We start from the raw sequence: 26,405 nt of genomic DNA on the forward strand, positions 1-26,405 counted from the left end.
TTGATGGTTGTTGTTGTGTAGTGTTCATTGTTCGTTTAGCAGCCTGATGGCCTGGGGATAGAAGCTTCTTCTGAGTCTTTCTGTGCTCGCCTTGAGACTCCGGTATCTCTTGCCTGACCGCAGCAGTTCAAAGAGGCAGTTGTTCGGGTGACTGGAGTCTTTAATGATTCTCTTAGCCTTGCCCCTGCACCGCTTGTTGTAAATGTTCTGGAGGGTGGGGAGCCCCCCTCCAATTGTGCGTTCGGCTGAACGTGTCACTCTTTATAGTCTGCTTCGGTCTTGTGCAGTGCTATTCCCAAACCAGGAGGTGATGTTGCCAGTCAGGATGCTCTCTATTGTACATGAGTAGAAGTTCTTAAGGATCTTCTGACTGACTTGGAACTTTCTTAGGCGCCTGAGGAAGTAGAGGCGTTGTCGTGCCTTCTTCACAACACTGTCAATGTGTGTGGTCCATGTCAAGTCCTCGGATATGTAGGCTCCGAGGTACTTAAAGCTGTTGACTCTCTCAACCGGTGCCCCGTCGATGCTGAGGGGGCTGTAGTCCTTGACCCCCGACCTCCTGAAGTCCACAATCATCTCCTTTGTTTTGCTGACGTTCAGGGAGAGGCTGTTTTCCTGGCACCATCCCGCCAGGACCTTGACCTCTTCCAGGTAGGCCCTCTCGTCGTTGGCAGAGATCAGGCCCACCACCACTGTGTCGTCAGCAAATTTGATGATTGTATTGCTACTCCGCTGAGCCACACAGTCGTGTGTGTACAGGGAGTAGAGGAGGGGACTCAGAACACAGCCCTGGGGGGCCCCTATGTTGAGGGTGATGGATGAGGAGGTGCAGTTGCCTGCTCTCACCACCTGGGGTCTGCCCGTCAGGAAGTCCAAGACCCACTGGCAGAGGTCATAGTTCAAGCCCAGGTCCCTGAGCTTGGCTATGAGTATGGAGGGGACTATGGTATTGAATGCCGAGCTGTAGTCGATGAATAGCATTCTCACATAGTTCCCCTTCCTCTTGTCCAGGTGTGATGCTGCTGTGTGCAGCACATGGGCTATGGCGTCCTCCGTGGACCTGTTGGGGCGGTATGCAAATTGCAGGGGGTCCATGTTGATGGGGAGGGAGGAGCAGATGTAGCCCTTTACTAGCTTCTCAAAGCACTTCATGGCTATGGAGGTGAGAGCTACAGGGCGGTAGTCGTTGAGGCAAGCAGGCTTGGATTTTTTGGGTACAGGGATAATAGTGGACTTCTTCAGGCAGGTGGGGATGACAGCCTGTTCCATATGGCAGTGGTGAATTAGCAGAAAAGAGTTTCAAAATGCTTCAGTAACGATAGAGCGTTGCTCTGTGACCATGACAGGTATATCGTACATTATGAACAGTGCTTTGCGTTGCTCTGTGACCATGACAGGTATATCGTTGTACATTATTTAAGCATTACATCACGCGCAGGAGTGGTTTGTGAAAAATAAACACACACACACACCAACTTTCTTCTGCGCTACTTTCCAGCTGATCCGAGAAGAAAAAAAAAAAACGCAAACGTACTTTTTCTGATCTGGACTGGTCCTTTGAGCTCCTCTCCAGTCGAGCTGCTATGGTGTTTAAATCCAAAATAGTGATAAATCCTCTCATTGTTGTGTAACATGGCATCTCTTCTCTAGTCACGTGAAGTAAAATCTACTCTAGAAGTGAAAGTGAAACTATACAACGGTGGGGGGTGGGGGCAGTAGGCAATTAATTTACTCAAGTGGATTCCTGAACACAGAATGACACCGTTATCACTGACTGACTAACGCAGCAAGCCTAGGTGAACTAAGTATAACTTAATAAAAAATTATTATATATAATAATAATTATAAATATATAATAATCATAAATATTGTTTTCCTGTGTACCGAAATCATACCGAACGTGAGCCCAAAACCGACATACTTACCGAACCGTGGCTTCCGTGTACCGTTACACCCCTAATAGTTACGCAGATGACACACAATTGTACATCTCTGCTGAACCAAATGATCACACAGCTATTAACTCCATTTCCGCCTGTCTCTTAGCAATAAACAAATGGATGATGAACAACTTCCTAAAATTAAATGAGGACAAAACTGAAATCCTACTAGTCGGTCCTATAACAAAAAGAGAAATGTTACAGAGCAATATGGGGCAACTTACTCCTTGGATCAAACCCGAAGTTACAAGTCTTGGTGTTATAATATTCTCAGACCTAAGCTTTAAATCACACATCAACAAGGTGACAAAAACATAATTTTTCCACCTTAGAAACATAGCTAATGTACGGCCGTTTATAAAAAAAAAAGACGCTGATTCATGCCTTTATCTCAAGCCGACTTGACTAATGTAATGCACTCCTCACTCCTCACTAAAAAAAAACACAACAACTCCTTGTGATGGTGGAACACACTACCTACAGTATGGACATTAGGGAAGTTAGATCTCTTAATATTTTCAAAAATAAGCTAAAAACTTACCTCTTCACCATAGCCTTTTAATACACTCCACTGTTGATTGTACTGTAGCACTACAAGTGGGAGGTTTGAAGGGTCAAAGTGGGCATCAAACAGGAGGGAAGACTGTCAGGTTTTAAATTGTGGATACCAAACAGAGAAGGTAAAGACGAACTGAACTGTTGAACAGTAATCCAGAACTATTTTATTGCACTGTAAAAACTGATTTTATATGTCTGCACTTTATGTGCTAATTTTATGTCTATTTTATTGTACTATTGTATTGCACTATTTTACTGTCTATTTTATTTTACTCTTTTTATTATTGTCTATTTAAAACTGAATCAAACCATAAACAAGTTGGCCTGTTGGGATGTTAGATCCTAATGTGAAAAACTGTGATTTTATATGTCTGCACTTTATGTGCTCATTTTATGCCTGTCTTCTTTCTGTTGTGAAGCACTTTGAGCTGCAGTTTTCTGTATGAAAGGTGCTATAAAATGCTTTGCGTTTCTGTGACCTGATGGTGACAGGTATATCTTGGGCACGCTGGACCTGATGGTGTCGGATAACTATATCCTGGTGTACCTGTGTGGCATGGCCCCCAGGAACAAGATGCCCGCCATGAAGTGGCTGCGTCAGTGTTACACCTCCATCGACAGAAGGTACCACTGACTAGCAGAAGCCATAAGTGTTGGGGAGGAGTTCAGCATTCATGTAGTTAAGTTTTTATTTGAAATTTAGTCTCGGAAGGGTGGGAGTGACCACTTCACCTGGTTATATACTAGGGAGGTGGGCGCAGCCAGTATGAAATATAACTGACTATCCTTGGGCCAAGGCAGCCCTTTTGTCTGTGGTAGCCCCTCCCACTAGGATTCACAGTTTTATAACAAACAAAGCATTAACACTTTTGGTGCCAGCTATTAGACGCAGCCCGCTGTAGCTGGGCCAAGCGTTAAAAGATAGGACTGCGTCACCTTGTTTGTAGAGCTAAATCTATATTCTATATTATAGCCATGGATACAATACTAGGGTCATTTGACAGTGAGTTTCTTCCGGTCAAGATGCAAAAAAGAGAACTTTTCCATGCATACATTCCCGTGTTATACCGTGGTGAATATAAGTATGGTTTTACAGCGGTCTGGGGTAATTCCTGAAAGGCTGATTAATAGCCATATAGGTCAATTCTACTAGAAGCGTTGGCATTTCTTGCCTGTACACGCTAGTATTCCCAAATCAAATCTATACAGTAGGTATTATGTTTCATCATGAATGCATGAAAGGGGGGGGGGGTCGTTTCTGATGATTGATTACCAATAATGGCATTCGTATTGAACGCTAAAAACGCTGATCAGCTGGATCGGTATGAAAACCTTGCACAATCAAGCCAGAATTGACGTCAGATGATCCTTACCTTTGATCGGGAGTATTCCAAAAATAATATTCCAGTTGTTGGATCGCCATCTGCTCCATCCGATGTCCATTTGGCCCACGACATAACCCACCAGAACATATGCATCGGATGTCCCGTAGACGTTTGGATGCGACCGATTGAACTTCTAGCCTTGCCTCTACTGAAAATCTGCGCCCGGAGACCTTTCAGTGTAACACAGGGTCTGGAACAGGGTTTACTGCACTCTCGATACTGCCACCTGGGAGAATCTGGCCGGTACTGCACCCTCTGCATCGCAGTATGCCTTCTAAAGGCAACATATGGGTCCCTGGCATTGAATAGGATATTAAAATAAAATAAAAACGATCCAAAAACGTAATATTACGTGTCTGGCACCCAACCACTGCCGAGCAAACACGTAATATTACGTGGTTGGCACCCAACGTGTTAACAGTTTAATAAACACAAATATATTTTACACAAGGATTATCCCTAATTTATCCCTAGAAACATTTCCCTTAAACCTAAACAAGTTATTTGTAGTAATAATAAGAAACATAATTACGCCGTTCAGGTGAGTATCTTATTTAACATAGGAAAAAGTTACGCCTCTGATTTACCAAACAGCGTCAGCATAGGGAAGCGCAATCAATCAATCAATAACATTTATTTATATAGCACATTTAGACATGACACTTGTCAACCAAAGTGCTTCACATAGCTAAGAACAAAGAAAAGTATAGAATAAACGGAAAATAAAAATAAAAAGTCAACCAACGAACTCGATTCTTGTACCGGATCTCCTCTCTGGTAAACAAGAATACCCTGAAGATTCTGGCAGGAGCACTCATTCAAGGGTACTACGACTATGCTTGCACCTCATGGTACCAAAGCACCTCAAAGGCGCTAAAAACAAAATTACAAACATCTCAAAACAAACTGGTCAGACTACTGCTTGACCTTACTTTTAGAACCCACCTCACCCCTGCCCACTTTGACAACCTAGGATGGCTTAGAGTAGACGACAGAGTACAGCAACTTGCAATGGGCCTGGTCTACAAGATACACTACACGACCAAGGTACCCATGTACATGTCAAAATACTTCCCAAAGGTCAGTGAATACCACGATCACAACACCAGAGGGAGCTCCACAAATCATGTTAAACCCAGATTCGGCTCAAACAAGGGACTAAACACGTTTTGTAATTATGCCACATCAATGTGGAATGCCCTACCCAAAGCTGTAAACGAATGTGAATTACTACCCACTTCCTAAACCACTCTCAAAGAACACCTACGGGAGACTGCAATTCGAAACTGGCCCCTGTAAATGTCCTAACCCAACCCCCTCCAATGTACAGTAAATTACCAAGTATGGTTTCGTCAATATTCCAATGTACAGTTTTGCTTGTACAGTTGTACAGTGTCCCCCACCCACAACTCCTACCCAACCCCAACACCCCACCCACCCAACCACCTCCAATGTACAGTCCCCCCACCCAACCGTCCCCCCCCCCACCCCACCTACCCAACCTCCTCCAATGTACAGTTTCTACGTCAAATGTATATACTCTCTTTTCTAGACTCTTTTTGTATCACAAACAGTACTGTATTTGCAAATCTGGTATGTCATAAATGTATAGATGTAGCAGTACTGTCTATCTGTATGTCGTGTATGTCATATATGTTATGATGAATTGAAAATGGGGGACCCTGATGTAAACAAGATGAAAGTCTTTCTCTGGTCTGCATCCCCTTAACAATTGTATGTATTGATGTACTGTACTGTACCCATTCTGCAATCTGTTAATAAAGTTTTCAATCAATCAATCAATGCTGTTCCAGAGGTCAGGGGCTGCGACTGCAAAAGCACGCCCCCCCCCCCCCCCCCCCCCCCCCCCTAGACTTGAAATTGGACCTACGGGTGGTTAACACTTTGAGTGCCAGCCACGAGAAATCTTGTTAGTTCATGCCATGCCTTGAGTGCCAAAAACGAGAAATCTCGTTATTTAATTGTTTTTTTTTTTATTATAGATTTCCATATATATATATATATATTTTTTTTAAACTTACATTTTTATTTTCATTTTTTCAACAACATACATAGACAATATTCATAGACAATACACAGTACATAAATTAAAACAAATAGACAAAAAATGAGTAAAGAAAAAGTGTGACATGGGTCCTTCGGTCCATTCTACATTTATTTACATTTTTATTAAATTCCTTGTATACTTTTCAAACCTCTGTGATGTTGTTACTTCCCCTTCTGTATTCTTCCCATTTTCCCCATTTCCATTCAAATTTTTCTTCTTGCAGCCTCAACAGATGTGTGATGTCTGTATCCCCTCTATCAACTCTATCCATTGATCCTTTGTCGGCACTTCTACCTTGTACCACAGTTTAGTTAAAGCTTTCTTGGCTGCCACTATCAATATCTTAATCAAATATTTGTCTTCCCCTTGGATTCCTTCCTGTGACAGATTCCCCAAATACAACACTTGGCCTCCCTGGGGTATTTCGTATCCTATTATTTCATTTATTATCCCTCCTATCTCTTCCCAGTAGTGCCTTATCTTCTGACATCCCCAGAATATGTGTGTATGGTTCGCCCCTTCCTGTCCACACTCCCTCCAACATGTTTTCTTTGCTGGTGTGTAGTTGCCCTGTATTTCTGGTGTTATAAAGTATCTAATTATATTTTTCCACCCAAACTCCCTCCATATCCTTGATCCTGTGGTTGTTTGTTGTGTCTTACATGTGTCATACCATTCCTCCTCTGTTATCTCTATTTCCAACTCTCTTTCCCACTTTTCTTTCACATACAATGTTGTATTTCCCTTACTGTCCATTATTGCCTGATATAGTGCTGATATCACCCTCCCCTTCCGTCCTTCGTATGACTTTACCATTATCTTAATTACCCCATTCTGTTCTTTGTCTCTATCTTGCTTTATTTTCTTGTTATAGTAGTCCCTAATCTGTAAATATCTAAAGTGGTCCCTATTCTCTAGTCTGTATCTTTCTTTCAATTTTTGTAGAGTCTGCATCTCCCCTCCTTCTGTCATCGTGCACATTGCTGTTATACCCCCCCGTTCCCACCTCTTGAACCCATGGTCTTCTATCCCTGGTCTGAATTTGTTGTCGTGTGCTATCCATCTCTCCATTAATTTTTCATCAATCTAGCCTCACGTTACCATTGGGGATCTATCTGAGCTCGAACAGGAAAAATACCGCCCCCTATCGTCTCTCCGTATGGTATTACACCCATTGGATTGGACTGAATGAAATGGATGGGAAATAAAGAGTCCGGAATCCACATTTTACTTGTCAGGCATGTAACCGGAGACAATCCCATTCATTGCCGAGCCGCAGAACAGCGTGGAATATGTGTTTCCAGTACCCAGCATTGGATCAATAAACGCGATCGATATTTGGAATGGCGATCAGGAATTGGAATAATGTTTTTGGAGAACATCTGATCTGAGGTAAGGAATCTATTTTACCAGTCTTGGGATAGATTTTTTTCACCTATATCTCAGCGTGTCCCGTATGTGTGTGTGCGTGTGTGTGTGTGCTGATCAGGAAATAAGATAATAGATTTTTCAGCCCGCTTTTCTAGCGTGCATAAGTACACATACTATCGATAATCTAGCGTTTATTTGAAAACGATTCATAAATAGACCGAAAAATTACAATGCGTTTTGTGTATTCCACTAAAACGCGATTCCTGCAGAATCACCTTTTTTTCTGGAAGTTTCCAAAAAACGAATGTTTTTCAAAATGGTATAAAACAGAAATGTACCGATTAAAAAAAACAATCCGTTTCGACAATGTTGACTGCAAACAAGTCATTGATAAGCGACGGGCGTATTAGACACATAGCCATAATTTAAGATATAGTTTATGCGTTCGCAAATGTGCTCGCCCTCCCATTGACTACAGCACTGGCACTCAAGCGCTAAATCGTGCACCCCCTGCTGGCACTCAAAGTGTTAAGAGACCCTTGTCAGCCGATCTGAGGGCCCTGACGTTGGTATAGGGGGTGAGGAGGTCTGCTAGGTAAGCAGGGGCCTTACCATTAAGGGCTTTGTAGACCAATACTGCAATAGGAGGACCTTGAAGTCTATTCTATAGCGCACTGGGAGCCAGTGGAGGGAGGCAAGTACAGGGTGATGTGAGCTCTCTTCTGGGTACCTGTGAGCAGTCTAGCGGCAGCGTTTCAAGTTCAAGTTCTTTAATAGTTGTCATACAGAAGTACAGAATACTTTCATACAAAATGCTTCTTACTGTTACGCTCCAGACAATTTTGTGGTAGTTGTAGACGGGCTATGGTGGATTTATTAAGCCCCAGGTACAGGAAGTTACAGTAGTCTAAGCGTGAAGATATGAAGGCGTGAATTACTCTTTCCAGGTCTGAGGGGGAGAGAATGGCATTAGCAGGGACTAATACGTCAATCGTGAGTGGACGTAACGCTGCTGTAAACATGTGTATGGTTAAAAATAGAACTGTGCACCATTGGTTGCGCTACTGAAACAATAAAGGAAACCGGGATAATAATAGCGAGGATTTTGTACTTAGAAAGAACAGAAGGGAGCGGGGAATGTTTGCTGTGTGTAGGTGTGTCCGTGTTTGTGTGTCAGAGCCGCTCTGAAGGATAAGATGTGTGTACGTGTTTATGTGTTTGGAGCCACTCTGTCAAACTACACAGCAGTAGTTTGTTTATACTTCAGAAGTATGATATTTAGACTTAGTCCTCAAAAGGAATGGAAGTGAATGAGGATCCCGACACCTGGGAGGAATGGTTGTGTTGACAGCAGACGACAGGGACAGCAGTGGTCACTAGTTTACTAGTAGATGACTCTACATAGAGGTAATTGATTGATTGGGTACAGTACAGTACAGCTCAATACACACAATTGTTAAGGGGATGCAGACCAGAGAAAGACTTTCGTCTTGTTTACATCAGGGTCCCCCATTTTCAATTCATAATGACATTTATGACATACACAATATACAGATATAAAAATCTAATCTAATCATCTAATCTAAACTAATCATGACATTTATGACATACAGATATGCAGTACTGTTACATCTGTAACATACAAGATATGCAAATATACAGTACTGTTAAACAGAAATTCTAACAGTAAATATATACATACGAGGGGGAGGGAACTGTACATTAGGAGGGGGTGGGAGGGGGGTTCAGACATTTAAGGGGGCCAGTTTCGAATTGCAGCCTCCCGTAGGTGCTCTTTGAGAGCAGTTTTGAAGGTGGGTAGGGATTCACATTTTTATGGCTGTGGGTAGGGCGTTCCACATTGATGTGGCATAATTGCGAAATGTCTTAAGACCCTTGTAAGACCCTTGTAAGACTGCTGAAACTTGACAAGTTCTACTAAAGTGAAATATTCCTTTAATGTTGATGTCTGTGTTTTTCCTCCTTCCAGGTTGAAGAAGGACCTTAAGGGGTTGCTTGTGGTCCACCCTGCCTGGTACATCAAGGCCTTGATCACTATTGTTAAGCCTTTCATCAGGTAAACCTTTTTGTGAAATTACTTAATTAAAGCAGGGGACATATTTTATATAGTTAATATGAGTCTTTGAGGTTCCCTAAACATTTTTTTTTGCTGGAAAAAAATCCATTCAGATTATGCATTCTAGCAGCCTCTATACCTCTCTGTTTCAGTCCTGTTCTCATTCTAGCAGCCTCTACACCTCTCCGTTTCAGTCCTCTTCTCCACACAGAAAGGCCCCCTGCTGGGGTTTGAACCCAGGACCTTCTTACTGTGAGGCAACAGTGCTGCTAACCACTGTGCAATAATGCCGCCACATAGAAAAAACACAGGAATACTATAGTGATTATACAGTTCTATAATATTCCAATACAAGAATAATAATAATAATAATAATAATAATCTTCATTTATATAGCACCTTTCATACACTGAGTGCAGCTCAAGGTGCTTAACAGAGACACGTCTTCTTTAAACAAGCCAAGAAGAAAATAAACAAAGTAACACAGTAAGTCAAGAAAAAAAAACAAGAATACCGTAAGGTCCATAAGCTCAAAATAAATGCATGCATGCATGCAACACTCCCAGACGTACCCCACGCGAAGGTAAGGAAAAACTCACTAAAACCTAACAATAGGAAAAAATGCACCACAGGCAATGTGGAGGAGAGAAACCTTAGAAGGGCCAATTCAAGGGGGGATCTCCCTTCTTAGATGTCGGTGATATTAGTGTTGCATGTTGCATTAAAACGAGGCGAACAGCTGGTAAGCATGCACGGATGCACCCATGGGTGTAGTGAAACACAGATGAGTGCATGCGATAGCCAACTGAACATTTTGAAAAATTAAATATAGAGCTGATAGTGATAACAACTGAACATTTTATAAGATTAAAGATAGAACTGATAGCGGCTCCAGCCGAGGCACAGGGGTGCGTCTTCCCGGGACGTTCCACACTCCGGCCACCACTCCGAGACAGCCGAAGACAGGGAGACAGGAGGCGACGCAGAGAGGGCTGCATCCCCCCAGCCATCACGGGACGTCGAACACTCCGGCCACCACCACGAGACAGCCGGAGACAGTGAATCACTACACTATGTCTGTGGTGAAGGAAAAAACCACAGGAATACTATTAACCAGGGCGGCTAAGTGGCGCAGTGGGAAAGGCGCTCGCCACTAATGCAGGAGATGCTGGGTTCGAGCCCAGCTCTCGGCATTGCTACCAGCTTGGCTGGTCGTTCATACTAACACAATTGGCAGTGTTAGGGGTGGGAAGCTGGTGGGTGGGGATCGGATGTTGTGGACAGCAACTCCTACAGGTCGGTTGGTGCGCCTGCGCAGCAGAATCAGGAAGTGACGGGGGCAGCGTGAGCCTCCCACGTGCTACTCCTCGCCACTGAGAGATCGCGCTGTGCAGGTGAAAAGATGCGACGGCTGCCTCCTTGTGTACCGGAGGGGACACGTGATGCAAGGCTTCGTCCACATTGCAGCCGGCCAGTGGGAGGCATGGCCTAACAGCGTTCGAGACAGGGGAGGGTAGAATTGGACAATACGAAATTGGGATGGGAGAAAAATAGAAAATGGGAGAAAAAGTAGATAAAAAAAATAAACGGGAATACTATTAACCACTACAGTATTTCTGCGGTAAATCTATAGTGTTGCGGAATAGTTAATGTTTTTTGTTTTATGAGAATTTTGTTTTATGATGACTCAGAACTGCACAGGCCTTCTTGCTATTATAAGGCAAACAGGCAAAAAAAGTGTTTAAAAATAAATAAATAAAAGGCTTAAATTCCAATGCGGTGGACTTCATAGGACCTGATGGCAAATTTATCGTGCATGAGTTGAGGAGAGGTCATGGGATCACCAAAACGAATATGATTCTTCTTCTAGGCGTCATGAATGTTCACCACAAATTTTTTTTGATCCACTTTTTCTCCCATTTTCTATTTTTTCTCCCATCCCAATGTTCGTATCATCCAATTCAACCCTCCCCTGTCTTTGAACGCTGTTTCATGCCTCCCACAAGCCGGCTGCAATGTGGACTAAGTCATACATAGCACAAGTCCCCTCCGATACTCGAGGTAACAGCAGCCGCATCTTTCCACCTGTGCGGCTCGATCTTTCAGCCTCAGGGGTCTGGGCTTTGGAGGGGCCCCGCCCCGTCGCTTCCTGATTCTACTGCGCAGGCGCACCAACCGACCTGTAGGATTCGCTGTCCACAACGCCCGATCCCCACCCATCAGTTTCCCTCCCCCTAATACTGCCAATGTGTATTAGTGCGGACGACCAGCTAAACTGAAAGCAATGTGGAGCGCTGGGCTCGAACAGGGAGGCGAACCTGTTCGAGCCCAGTCTCCAGTATTCGTGGTGAGCGCCTTGCCCACTGCACCACGTAGCCACCCTGTTCACCACAAATTAGAAAAGATTCAAATGAAAGATATTCGAGATACACTAATGTGAAAATGTAAGGTTTGGCCCGATGGTGGCGCTAGAGAAAGGACATGGGCTCACCGAAATTGAGAGGCTTCTTCCTCTCTAGGGGGTCATGAATCTGCACCACAAATTTGAAAAGGTTTGAATGAAAGCTATCGTAGTCATCACGTTCACACATAGGATCTTGTTTGGGGATAATAGTGACCCTGTACCAGTGCATTCCATGAACCAGTCTAATCTCCTGTCAGTCATCACTGATCTATTCACCTGTGGATTTACGTATGTAGGTGAGGGCCGTGTCATGGCATGCAGGTTGCAACTTGAGCCCTTCGACCTCCTACACAAATGCAAAGTACTGCCTGAGCAGTGGATCTCACTATTGTTGACATGTGGGCTCCAAGTCATCCTTGCCTTGATACAGAAATCCAGGTACCCTTCTTTTTTCATAATGTTTTACCGTTACTGAGAAATGTGGTAGTTTCAGTATTTTCTGCTGATTTACCGCTGCCATAGGCTTCCATTGTGTCTTATGTCTTAAACACCACATGAACCCATGAAAGTCACCACATCTGACTAAAATGCCACTAACTTCTTATGTAAACACTATGTTGCTAACATCTTATGCGTCACTTGGGACTCCCTCAAAAAATTTTATGGTACATCTCAAGGGTATCTTAATAAATACATTGGAATATAAGGTATTAGAACAACCTTTCAGAAGAAGAAAAAACCCAAACCAGTTCAGAAAAATAAATGCACATCAGATGTTAGCCTGGCATTTTAGTCAGGTGTGGTGTTTTTTTTTTTTTTAAGATTTCTTTTTTTGGCGTTTTATCGCTTTATTGTTACTGGGCAGTCCAGTAGAGAGAGACAGAGGAGGAATGGGAGACAGAGTGGGGGGAAGACATTCTGCAAATAACGACGGGTTCGGGAGTCGAACCCGGGTCGGCCGTGTCGCGGCTGAGCGCGCTATGTGGTTCGCCACTGGGGCGCCCCAGTCAGATGTGGTGTTTAAGACACATTTTCAGATACAATGGAAACCATTGGTGGGAACCAGCGGAAAAAAGAACGGTGCCTTGATTTCTGTATCAAGGCAAAAATGACTTGGAACCCACAGGTCAAAAAGACTAGTATGGTCCTTTAAAAGAAAACTTCACCCCAAAAACTTGTATATTGTGTATATCTTGTGTATATCAATCCGCATTGCTGTGAATTCCTGAAGAAATCCTGAAATGCCTCCATGTTGAACAGATAATCCAAAAAATGGCAGCCATACTTGAGGAATTGAATGGGGTAACAGCAAATCTATATCAAAACATCTGTCTACAAACTCTCACACGACTCGTGCAGTATAATCCACGTTTCATTTATCCAGTTGCATGCTCAGTACGTCCCAAACGCATGCTTTTTCGTTAAAACTTTGCTAACGAAAACATGTACATGAAAACATACATGAGTCTGTGGTCTCGACGTGGGGAGTCGAGACCACAGATATACTTGCCCCTCAAGTGGTTGTATTCATGAGGACACCGTTGCTAGGCAACTGGGCAATGGGCAGAACATTTCCACCGTTGCTAGGCAACTGAGCAATGGGTAGAAACTGGGCAGAGAATTTCCACTTACAGGAGGAGGTGTCTATGTGTCTGTCAGGATGTTTCTATGTGTCTGTCAGGAGGTTTCTGTCAGGATGTTTCTATGTGTCTGTCAGGAGGTTTCTGTCAGGAGGTTTCTATGTGTCTGTCAGGAAGTTTCTGTCAGGTGGTTTCTATGCGTCTGTCAGGAGGTTTCTATGTGTCTGTCAGGTGGTTTCTGTCAGGATATTTCTATGTGTCTGTCAGGAGGTTTCTGTCAGGAGGTTTCTATGTGTCTGTCAGGCGGTTTCTGTCAGGTGGTTTCTATGTGTCTGTGAGGTGGTTTCTATGTGTCTGTGAGGTGGTTTCTATGTGTCTGCCAGGAGGTTTCTATGTGTCTGTCAGGAGGTTTCTATGTGTCTGCCAGGAGGTTTCTGTCAGGAGGTTTCTATGTGTCTGTCAGGAGGTTTCTATGCGTCTGTCAGGTGGTTTCTATGTGTCTGCCAGGAGGTTTCTATGTGTCTGTCAGGAGGTTTCTATGTGTCTGCCAGGAGGTTTCTGTCAGGTGGTTTCTATGCGTCTGTCAGGAGGTTTCTATGCGTCTGTCAGGTGGTTTCTATGTGTCTGCCAGGAGGTTTCTGTCAGGAGGTTTCTATGTGTCTGTCAGGTGGTTTCTATGTGTCTGTCAGGTGGTTTCTATGTGTCTGCCAGGAGGTTTCTATGTGTCTGTCAGGTGGTTTCTATGTGTCTGCCAGGAGGTTTCTGTCAGGAGGTTTCTATGTGTCTGTCAGTAGGTTTCTATGTGTCTGTCAGGAGGTTTCTATGTGTCTGTCAGTAGGTTTCTATGTGTCTGTCAGGAGGTTTCTATGTGTCTGTCAGGAGGTTTCTATGTGTCTGTCAGGAGGTTTCTATGTGTCTGCCAGGAGGTTTCTGTCAGGAGGTTTCTATGTGTCTGTCAGGAGGTTTCTATGTGTCTGTCAGGAGGTTTCTATGTGTCTGTCAGGTGGTTTCTATGTGTCTGTGAGGTGGTTTCTATGTGTCTGCCAGGAGGTTTCTGTCAGGAGGTTTCTATGTGTCTGTCAGGAGGTTTCTATGTGTCTGTCAGGAGGTTTCTGTCAGGAGGTTTCTATGTGTCTGTCAGGAGGTTTCTATGTGTCTGTCAGGAGGTTTCTATGTGTCTGCCAGGAGGTTTCTGTCAGGAGATTTCTATGTGTCTGTCAGGAGGTTTCTATGTGTCTGCCAGGAGGTTTCTGTCAGGAGATTTCTATGTGTCTGTCAGGTGGTTTCTATGTGTCTGTCAGGAGGTTTCTATGTGTCTGTCAGGAGGTTTCTATGTGTCTGCCAGGAGGTTTCTGTCAGGAGGTTTCTATGTGTCTGTCAGGAGGTTTCTATGTGTCTGCCAGGAGGTTTCTGTCAGGAGGTTTCTATGTGTCTGTCAGGAGGTTTCTATGTGTCTGCCAGGAGGTTTCTGTCAGGAGATTTCTATGTGTCTGTCAGGTGGTTTCTATGTGTCTGTCAGGTGGTTTCTATGTGTCTGCCAGGAGGTTTCTATGTGTCTGTCAGGAGGTTTCTATGTGTCTGTCAGTAGGTTTCTATGTGTCTGTCAGGAGGTTTCTATGTGTCTGTCAGGAGGTTTCTATGTGTCTGTCAGGAGGTTTCTATGTGTCTGCCAGGAGGTTTCTGTCAGGAGGTTTCTATGTGTCTGTCAGGAGGTTTCTATGTGTCTGTCAGGAGGTTTCTATGTGTCTGTCAGGAGGTTTCTATGTGTCTGCCAGGAGGTTTCTGTCAGGAGGTTTCTATGTGTCTGTCAGGAGGTTTCTGTCAGGAGGTTTCTATGTGTCTGTGAGGTGGTTTCTATGCGTCTGTGAGGTGGTTTCTATGTGTCTGCCAGGAGGTTTCTGTCAGGAGGTTTCTATGTGTCTGTCAGGAGGTTTCTATGTGTCTGCCAGGAGGTTTCTGTCAGGAGGTTTCCATGTGTCTGTCAGGAGGTTTCTGTCAGGTGGTTTCTATGTGTCTGTCAGGTGGTTTCTATGTGTCTGTCAGGAGGTTTCTATGTGTCTGTCAGGAGGTTTCTATGTGTCTGCCAGGAGGTTTCTGTCGGGAGGTTTCTATGTGTCTGTCAGGAGGTTTCTATGTGTCTGTCAGGAGGTTTCTATGTGTCTGCCAGGAGGTTTCTGTCAGGAGGTTTCTGTCAGGAGGTTTCTATGTGTCTGTCAGGAGGTTTCTATGTGTCTGTCAGGAGGTGTCTATGTGTCTGTGAGGTGGTTTCTATGTGTCTGTCAGGAGGTTTCTATGTGTCTGTCAGGAGGTTTCTATGTGTCTGTCAGTAGGTTTCTATGTGTCTGTCAGGTGGTTTCTATGTGTCTGTCAGGAGGTTTCTATGTGTCTGTCAGGAGGTTTCTATGTGTCTGTCAGTAGGTTTCTATGTGTCTGTCAGGTGGTTTCTATGTGTCTGTCAGTAGGTTTCTATGTGTCTGTCAGGAGGTTTCTATGTGTCTGTCAGGAGGTTTCTATGCTCACCGTCTGTCCTGTCTATACAATACAGTTGTATTTGGCAACACTTAAAAACTTGGTAACTCAAAGAACCGTGCATCCATTTGTTCCTCTTTCAAAACTTTGCTGCCAGACAGCAGAAATACTTTACTAACCATACCAGACCTTACTAGGGAAAAAGATCCCGAAAAATCTCTATGGGAATTTGATAACATTTGTATGCCACTTGTTGACAAAAATGCACCATTGAGAAAGTTTACCATCAGAAGCGTCAGAACACCATGGTTGGATGATGAACTAAGAGAGTATACAGTATGATATAACGTAATCAAGCCAAATTAATAGCAAATACATCAGGTTATAAATCAGACTGGGAGGTATATTGTAAATTAAGAAATGTTGTTACAAAATGTAATAAAAAGAAGAAGAAATTGTATTATGAAAATAGGTTTAATTATATAAAAAATTACAGTAAATTATTATGGAATACTCTAAATGAAATAATGGGCAGGAATAAGAAACCTACCCCATCCTTTCTAGAAACGGAAGGAAAATTCCTCATCAAACCAGTTGAGATTGCTAATCATATTAACAATTATTTTATTGGAAAAGTAGATAATTTAGGAATAATATGCAAACAATAGATAATGAAAAATCATATTTATTAATAAAGAATAAATTAATGAAATATACACATTTTAATTTTGATAGTGTGACTAAGTAATGTAGAACATTTGTTAAGTACCACTAAAAACAAACCACCAGGTGTTGACGGTATTGACGGGAAACTTCTGAAATTGGTCCCTGATTTAATTGCCCCTGCTATCTGTCATATTATAAATCAATCCTTAAGTGAATGTTTGTATCCGCAACAGTGGAAAACTGCCAAAGTAATACCACTGCCAACATTTTTGAAATTGCCATTCTCAGGATCTAATAGTCGTCCCATAAGTTTACTGCCAGTTTTAAGTAAACTGATGGAAAGAATAATAAGTGAACAGATTAAATACTATATATTCTTTTAACACATTAACCACTGATTTTCAACATGCATATCGTGAAGGACATTCAATAGCGACTGCTTTAACCCAAATGACGGATGATTGGCTGAAAGAGATAGATAAAAAGAAAATGGTTGACGCTGTCTTGCTTGATTTTACTGCAGCATTCGACATCATTGATCACAAATTCTTACTTAAAAAACTTGAATGTTACGGTTTCTCCTTATCTGCATTATCTTGGATTCAAACTTATTTAGCAAACCGGAAACAAATAGTTTTTTTTAATGGGAGTTACTCAGAAGTTAAAACAGTAAGGTGTGGAGTACCCCGAGGAAGTTGCCTTGGGCCTTTGCTCTACACCATATTTACAAATGACATGCCTCTTGTCCTAAATAAGTCCTATATTTCAATGTATGCGGATGATTCAACGATTTACACATCAGCCTCTACAGCCAATGAATTAAATACGGTCCTAAAGGCAGAGTTGCAATCAGTGATGGAATTGATAAAGAATAACAAACTAGTTCTAAACATATCAAAGACAAGTAGTAGCATCATTTTAGGTTCAAACCATACTCTGAGAACTAACCCAGTCTTGAAACTTTTGATAAGTGATTTGGTAATTAATCAATCAATTAAACTCCTACGAGTAACATTAGACAGTAAATTGTCATGGTCACACCATATAAACAATATAGTAGTGAAAATGGGAAGAGGGATTTCTGTTGTTAAAATATGTGCTCATTTGTTACCACTAAATACTATCAACCAGGTCATTCAAGCTCTGGTTTAGTCAAATCTTGACTATTGTCCTGCAAAATGTAACAACAAAATGTAACAACGAATAAACAAATGGTACAAAACAAAGCAGCACGTATAGCGCTTCGCTGTGAGTACAGAACTAATGTTGCAGCGATGCACAGTTGTTTAACTTGGTTACTTGTCAAACATACGTTACTCTGCTCACTCCTTGTGTTCACTAGGAATATTCTTGTTACAAAGATCCCCTCAATTGTATATAACAATTTATCTATAAGTCTTGACAGACACAACCATTCCACCAGACATGCTTCTGCACAAGGTTTTACACTTCCAAAAATGAGGTAGAATGCAATGAAGCGAACTGTCATGTTCCGTGGTATGCAGGAATGGAACTCTCTTCCCAGACATGTTAAGCAGGAAAATAGTAAATGTCGGTTCAGAATCTTGGTAAAACAACATTTTCAACCAAAGAAATGGACATTTCCTGATAGATAGTGTGTACGTAAATGAAAATGCATGTGTCTGATAAAGAAATAGAGATATGCGTAGATGAAAAGGTATGTGTCTGATATGGATATATTATTAGAAGATTGTATAATTGGTTGATATGAACATAGATAATGTATGTAAAAGCTAAATAGTATATTATGCTGTATTGTATTATGAATAAATTATGAGTAGGTATTGTTGTATTGTATTATGAATTGATTAGGAGTATGTATTGTTGTATTGTATTATGAATTTGATTTCATATTTTTTTTTCCATTTGAGTATTTATTGTTGTTTTAATTGTCTGTATGCCATGTGAATGTTGTGAGTGTATAAAGTATGTAACTGTATTTTACGTGTTATGGACCCCAGGGAGAATAGCCACAGCACTGCTGTGGCTAATGGGGATCCAAATAAACTTAAACTTAAACTACCCCAACTAACCTCCTTATCATCTACTGTAACTAACATCCTTGTCATCTAACTAACATCCTTATCATCTAACTAACCTCCTTATCATCTAACTAACCTCCTTATCATCTAACTAGCATCATTATCATCTAACTAACCTCCTTATCATCTAACTAACCTCCTTATCATCTAACTAGCATCCTTGTCATCTAACTAACATCATTATCATCTAACTAGCATCCTTGCCATCTAACTAACCTCCTTGCCATCTAACTAAGCTCCTTATCATCTAACTAACCTCCTTGCCATCTAACTAACCTCCTTATCATCTAACTAACCTCCTTGCCATCTAACTAACCTCCTTGCCATCTAACTAACCTCCTTGCCATCTAACTAACCTCCTTATCATCTAACTAACCTCCTTGCCATCTAACTAACCTCCTTGTCATCTAACTAACCTCCTTGCCATCTAACTAACCACCTTATCATCTAACTAGCATCCTTGTCATCTAACTAACCTCATTATCATCTAACTAACCTCCTTGCCATCTAACTAACCTTCTTATCATCTAACTAGCATCCTTGTCATCTAACTAACCTCCTTATCATCTAACTAACCACCTTATCATCTAACTAACCTCCTTGCCATCTAACTAACCTCCTTGTCATCTAACTAACCTCCTTATCATCTAACTAGCATTATTGTCATCTAACTAACCACCTTATCATCTAACTAACCTCCTTATCATCTAACTAACCTCCTTATCATCTAACTAACCACCTTATCATCTAACTAACCTCATTGCCATCTAACTAACCTTCTTATCATCTAACTAACCTTGTCATCTAAGTAACCTTATCATATAACTAACCTCCGTATTATCTAACTAACCTCCTTATCATCTAACTAACCACCTTATCATCTAACTAACCTCCTTGCCATCTACAGTAACTAACCTCCTTGTCATTTAACTAACCTCCTTATCATCTAACTAACCTTGTCATCTAAGTAACCTTATCATCTAACTAACCTCCGTATCATCTAACTAACCTCCTTATCATCTAACTAACCACCTTATCATCTAACTAACATCCTTGCCATCTAACTAACCTCCTTGTCATCTAACTAACCTCCTTATCATCTAACTAACCTCCTTGTCATCTAACTAGCATCATTGTCATCTAACTAACCTCCTTATCATCTAACTAACCTCCTTATCATCTAACTAACCTTGTCATCTAAGTAACCTTATCATCTAACTAACCTCCTTATCATCTAACTAACCTTGTCATCTAACTAACCTTGTCATCTAACTAACCTCCTTATCATCTAACTAACCTTGTCATCTAACTAATCTTGTCATCTAACTAACCTCCTTGTCATCTAACTGGTTATGTACTCTGACAGCTCCTAGTCATCACAGTCCTCACTTCTTTTTCTTTTTTGATCAGCCATTCTTTTAAACTCACCTGAAAATTGTGAAAGATGTGATTTGACCAACAAGCTTACCAGGGGAGAGAATGGTTTTGTTAAGTTTACAAAAACAAAGAATCAGCAGCAGTGGTCATATTTCAGCATTGGGGTGCATAGAGAGGAAACAACCCCATTTGAAGGCAGCATTTATCTGGAAAGGTTTTAGCAAAAAGTGCATGTGTTTGGGAGGTACTGAGCAGGGGTGTAAAAAGTACCCAGAAATTATACTTAAAAAAGTATGGCTAGTCTAGCTTAGCACAAATTAATGAAAGAGGATACGGACCAGCTAGCCTAGCTGTTGGCCAAAAACACCTCTTCCAAAGTTTTAAGCTAGGCTAGTGGTTCGTATCCACTTCCATTAATCTTTGCTAAGCTAGGCTAGCTTGCAGCCGGATAGCTTTCTACTGAAGGCACAGAGAGGAAATTTGTATCTTCTTGTCTGACTCTGGAGAAGATGGTAAGCGCATAAAGTTGTTGTGTTCCTTTAAGCGAAGCATTTTAATGAAGTAACGGTACTTCTACCTGAGTAAAGCATATTGGAACTCTTTCCTCCACAGCGAGAAGTTCAGCAGGAAGATCTGCTTCATCCAAAGCCTGCAGGAGCTGTCAGAGTACATCCCCATGGAGCGCCTGCAGATTCCTGACTGCATCCGAGAGTAAGCAGCTCTGCCAGCACAGATCACTAGCACCGTAGCTCTGCCAGCACAGATCACTAGCACCGTAGCTCTGCCAGCACAGATCACTAGCACCGTAGCTCTGCCAGCACAGATCACTAGCACCGTAGCTCTGCCAGCACAGATCACTAGCACCGTAGCTCTGCCAGCACAGATCACTAGCACCGTAGCTCTGCCAGCACAGATCACTAGCACTGTAGCTCTGCCAGCACAGATCACTAGCACCCTAGCTCTGCCAGCACAGATCACTAGCACCGTAGCTCTGCCAGCACAGATCACTAGCACTGTAGCTCTGCCAGCACAGATCACTAGCACTGTAGCTCTGCCAGCACGGATCACTAGCACCGTAGCTCTGCCAGCACAGATCACTAGCACTGTAGCTCGGCCAGCACAGATCACTAGCACCCTAGCTCTGCCAGGACAGATCACTAGCACTGTAGCTCTGCCAGCACAGATCACTAGCACTGTAGCTCTGCCAGCACAGATCACTAGCACCCTAGCTCTGCCAGGACAGATCACTAGCACTGTAGCTCTGCCAGCACAGATCACTAGCACTGTAGCTCTGCCAGCACAGATCACTAGCACACTAGCACTCCCAAACGCTGCATGCGCAGATTGCCCACGGAGTCTCTCTGGATTCTAGGTGTATCAATTAAAAATTGTTTGGGAGTAGGTGCGGAAAAGTGACGATAGCTCGGCAGAGAAAGTACAGATCGACTTGGGACTGGTCTCCGTATTCAGGAGACTCAGGCGTATACAAGTATATTGGATCATGTCTCCAGCACCCCCACAGCCGTAGCTACAACCACTTAATGTCAAGGCTCTCATCCACATTCATTCATTTTCTCCCCCTGCTCTCTCTCCCATGAGCTCAATGTAACGCGGAAGTGCAGTGGTATATAGAATAGGGTCTAGGTGGGGCGGTTAGGTGGTCGAGCGGAGATTGCGTTCGTCACCAGCCCCGGAGCTGTGAGCTTGGTTCGCCTGTTCGAATCCAGCTCACAGCTCCGGGGTTGTCACCAGCTTGGCTGGCCATCTGCACTGATACAATTGGCTGTATCAGAGGGTGGGAGAAGCTGGCGGGGTGGGTCCGGGTCGTTGTAAACAGCGACTCCTACAGTTCGGTCGGGGCGCCTGCTAAGCGCGGATTGGACGTGAGGGGGATAGTGTGGTCCTCCCACACGCTACGCCCTCTCAATGAGAATCCGCGCTGCCAGGTGAAAAGAAGCGGTGATTGGCTGGACGTGTGTCGGAGGAAGCACGTGGTAGCCTCCACTCTCCCAAATGATCTGACTGTGGGGGGTAAAGCGCAGCGACCAGGAAGGGACTGGGAATTGGCATACGACTAACATTGGGATGGGAGAAAATCGGAGGAAAATGGAGGGGGAAAAAGACCAAAAAAAATAAAAAAAATAGGGTCTAGGTTGAAAATAACCTGAATCATCCTTTATGGTTAAACGTTATGACCCACAGGTTTGACGAGAAGACGAAAAGGTGATGCTTGTGGAATGAAGCAGCAATGATGTACATAAGAGTGAAGAGAGGACTGGACACTGTGGACTGGTCTACAAGCTGAAGAAGACGGAGTTGAAGGTCGGCAAGTTGAGATGCCTCCCTTCACATCCTCTTGAGTCCGGAGACCTTTTTTAAAATTGGATTTTATTTATATATATTTTTTGAATGAAGTAGGGAGGGGGTGAGGAAGTAACATGTTTAAGGAAAATGATGATGAGCTTTCAGCTTTTCACCATCTCTACCTGTCTTTGCTACGACCCACTAGACGTCTTTCGTGCCAGAAGAGGACAACAAGGCTGCTTTACGGCTGCATTACGGCTGCTTTACGGCTGCTTTACGCTTGCTTTACACCTGCTTTACGCCCCAACTTCAGTGAACAGATTACATTTTTTAGACCTGCCTGAAACGGAACAAGGGACCCTAATCATCATACCCAGACCCTACCCAAAAGAGACCCAATGTAGTCAGACCCTACCCAAGAGACCCGATTTAGTCAGATCCTACCCAAAAGAGACCTGATGTAGTCAGACCCTACCAGAAAGAGACCCGATGTAGTCAGACTCTACCAGAAAAAGACCTGATGTAGGACGACACTTCTACTACCATCTAGATCTAGGCCCCTTCATTACACCACGCTTAATGAAGGCCTGAATGACCTTAATGAAATCATGAAAACTTTGTTCCCACCACATTAACCTTGTAACTACTGTAGTTACATTCTCTACACGTTGCCTTGAATACAACTCCTGTCATGTTATATAAAGTCGGTACCATGATTTCTACATTTAATGTGGATCACAACATTAGCAGTGATTGTTTCCAGATCTTTCCTAGGGAAACTTTGACATTTCTTATATTTAGTTTGTTTTTATTTTATTCGCCAGACAAACGTGACATTGGAGGAATGTTTCTACGTTCAGTTTTCCTTGTTAGCATCTTACTTACTTACTTACTTACTTACTTACTTACTTACTTACTTACTTACTTACTTGTTAGCATCACTGATTTAAACTAAGGGAAGCTTGCAGCTAAGCGCTAATGGTTTCAATGAGGAAGGATCACAACGCTAACAGTGTTAAAACAACCAACATAAACATCATAGTTGCTTTATCCATGTGATCGATGTGATGCACTGATACATTCAGTGTAGCCAGGACGGGTGTGATATCGGGTCTGCATCCAATATATTGTATGAGGACCGCTTTTCATTAAAAAAGACAGAGTATATAAAATGTACTGTATTTAGATACATTTATTGAAAAGGAATGAAGGACATTTTGATTTCTGATGGAAGAGGTGTATGACTTGTTACAATTAATATCCCATTGCTTATCTACAGTAAGAAATACAGCTAATATCTTAGTTCTTAACTGAATAATGGCTGTGTACAGTATATATAATATTATTATCGATTTTTCGCACAACCCTCCCATCTCAACATTATGTTTCTGTGTCATGTTCAATGTATTGTAATAAATGAGAGGCTGGGTGTGTAGAGACAGGCCTTACTACAGGTGGTGAGGTAATTCAGAAAATAAAAAGCTACTTCTACTGGAACTCAAATAATAATTTGCTCTCTTTAATAATACTTTAATATGATACCACAATCAAAATGTCCCTCCCAATAACACAAGTATTGTAAATGAAGGGACAGTTTTTCATATTGCTGCTTTGGAAGAAAATAAAACGTTATTGAAGACTTTGAGATGACAAATCACGATAAAGGTGAACACCACGGTGGTTAGCACTGCTGCCTCACAGCAAGAAGGTCCTGGGTTCGAACCCCCGCAGGGGGCCTTTCTGTGTGGAGTTTACATGTTCTCCCTGTGTTCGCGTGGGTTTCCTCTGGGTACTCCAGTTTCCTCCCACACCATAAAGACATGCATGGTAGGCAGGGACTACAAATGGAAACACATTTCACATTTACATTGATCTGGGTATAAAAGATACTAATTATTACTACTGAGTAATAATGCAAATCAGATGTATGTAGAGTTGTAGTATGATATGTACAGTGATACAGCTATAAGGACAGAATGGCAGTAGTCATACTGGCCAGAAGCGTAACTAGTAAGAGTAGGATATGTAAGATATAGTAAAGGACTATGTGCAGGTAAGTACTGTAGGTAAGTACAGACAGGTGTGGATAGGTATGTACTGTATGGAGTGTGTTATAGGAATTAGATCATGCCTAGGGGTGGTTGTTAGGCCCGACGCACAGCGGAGGGTCGTTAGACCCCCCTAGGCATGATCTAATTCCTATAACACACGACTACAAGTGGTGTAATGTCTTTTATACAATGGCCGAATTCACCCAACCTTATTGCTATAGAATAAACACACAGTAATTGAAGCATAATGGAGATTTATTCACAAAACCATCCACAGAGAAAGTAGATCCAATAGTAGATCCACTAGTAGACACCAGAGGGAGCTCCATAAACCATGTTAAACCCAGATAGACATATATACATTTATGACATACCAGATTTACAAATACAGTACTGTTTTTGTAGGGTGATTATGGTTTATTTACATTGAGGTTCTGGGGTCACATGGAGTGTGTTATACGAAATACCCCCCCCCCCCTCCACCCCACCTACCAATCTCCTACCTACCAACCTCCTCCAATGTACAGTTTCTTCGTCAAATGTATATACTCTCTTTTTTTAGACTTCTTGTATCACAAACAGGACTGTATTTGTAAATCTGGTATGTCATAAATGTATAGATGTAGCAGTACTGTCTATTTGTATGTCATATATGTTATGATGCATTGAAAATGGGGGACCCTGATGTAAACAAGACGAAAGTCTTTCTCTGGTCTGCATCCCCTTAACAATTGTGTGTATTGAGCCATACTGTATTGTACCCATTCTGCAATCTGGTAATACAATTTTCAATCAATCAATCAAATAACAACCAGTTTGATTGATTGAACATTTTACTAGGTAACTTCACTGTGCTTCTTAAACAAGATGTAGCAGTACTGTCTATCTGTATGTCATGTATGTCATATATTTTATGATAAATTGAAAATGGGGGACCCTGATGTAAACAAGACGAAAGTCTTTCTCTGGTCTGCATCCCCTTAACACTATCCCGCCCAAGCACGGAGATCTCCGTGTTTCGATTCCACCCGTTGTGGATAGAAGCACGGATATATCCGTGGCAAGTTGTTATTGCTTTTATTCCATATTAATAACCTATTCAAGGTCGCCGAGCTGCACTGCAGATTTACCCTATTCTTTGAATTCGAGAAGGTGCAATACCGGCCAGATCCTCTTAGGGGGGCTATCACAACAATGCAGTGTGCACTGTGGCTGAAGGGAGCATTCTTTTTTTGGACTTTTTTTTGGAGTTTCCAGTAGCTGGATTCTGGATGTGTAGCCTGTACCTTGGATTATGTTTTGCATCGCAGATTTCAACATGCAATAAGGGGATTTATCATCAGCCAATGGACATATCGATCTACCAGATGGCGATCGATAACGGGGAAATGCTCGGGGGAATCCCACCGGACCGCGGTAAGATCTTTTTCACGTAAAGTACAGCCCAATCAGGCATTATTATGATACTCAACCAGGCGTTCGGCCTATGAGGCTAATGAGGCTAACACGGTTATTGGTAATCAATAATCAGAAACAACGTCCCCCGCCCTCCCCCCTTTCATGCATACATGCTTGAGGATCGTGCCGAACATATGCAGTTTGAGTTATTTCTGTAGCATCTGTAAAACGGAAATGCCATTGGATATAACGTTAGCAGCTATTAGCCCTATATCTAGCCTTCCAGAAAATATACTAGACAAAATCCTGTATAAGGCTTATATTCACGGCGCTATAAAATGAGAACGTATTGATGATTTTTTTTTTCTTTTAGCCATTTTGAAGGGACGGTTTATGGACTCAATTGACAATGAGAATAGACAGATGGCAATACTATAAAGTATAGATTTAGCTCTACAAACAGCCCCACGTCTGTTTACATTTCCCGGTCCTCTTGAGATTAATTAGACTCATCCCAGTGGCCGCGATTGTGTTAACAATTGTGTGTATTGAGTCATACTGTATTGTACCCATTCTGCAATCTGGTAATAACATTTTCAATCAATCAATCAAATAACAACCGGTTTGATTGATTGATTTATTGAAAATGTTAATAGGTAACTTCACTGTGCTTCTTAAACAAGATGTAGCAGTA

At 42.3% G+C, this 26,405-nt stretch overlaps 1 protein-coding gene across 2 annotated transcripts in view; it reads left to right on the plus strand.

Annotated features, from left to right (window-relative positions):
- The window catches only part of bnipl (BCL2 interacting protein like), a 68,188-nt gene extending 44,406 nt beyond the window's left edge, over positions 1-23,782 (plus strand). Inside the window, exons 7-10 of one of the 2 annotated variants that reach the window (XM_084336949.1) lie at positions 2,991-3,122; positions 9,313-9,399; positions 20,571-20,669; positions 22,161-23,782. In XM_084336949.1, the coding sequence (XP_084193075.1) occupies positions 2,991-3,122; positions 9,313-9,399; positions 20,571-20,669; positions 22,161-22,185 (343 nt within the window). In that variant the 3' untranslated portion in view covers positions 22,186-23,782. The remainder of the gene's footprint in view (positions 1-2,990; positions 3,123-9,312; positions 9,400-20,570; positions 20,670-22,160) is intronic. The other variant, XM_084336950.1, reaches the window with a different exon arrangement.
- The last annotated feature ends 2,623 nt before the right edge of the window (positions 23,783-26,405 follow it).

This window comes from Notolepis coatsorum, assembly GCF_963971535.1.
Source record: "Notolepis coatsorum genome assembly, chromosome: 19".
NCBI classification, from domain to species: Eukaryota; Metazoa; Chordata; class Actinopteri; order Aulopiformes; family Paralepididae; genus Notolepis; species Notolepis coatsorum.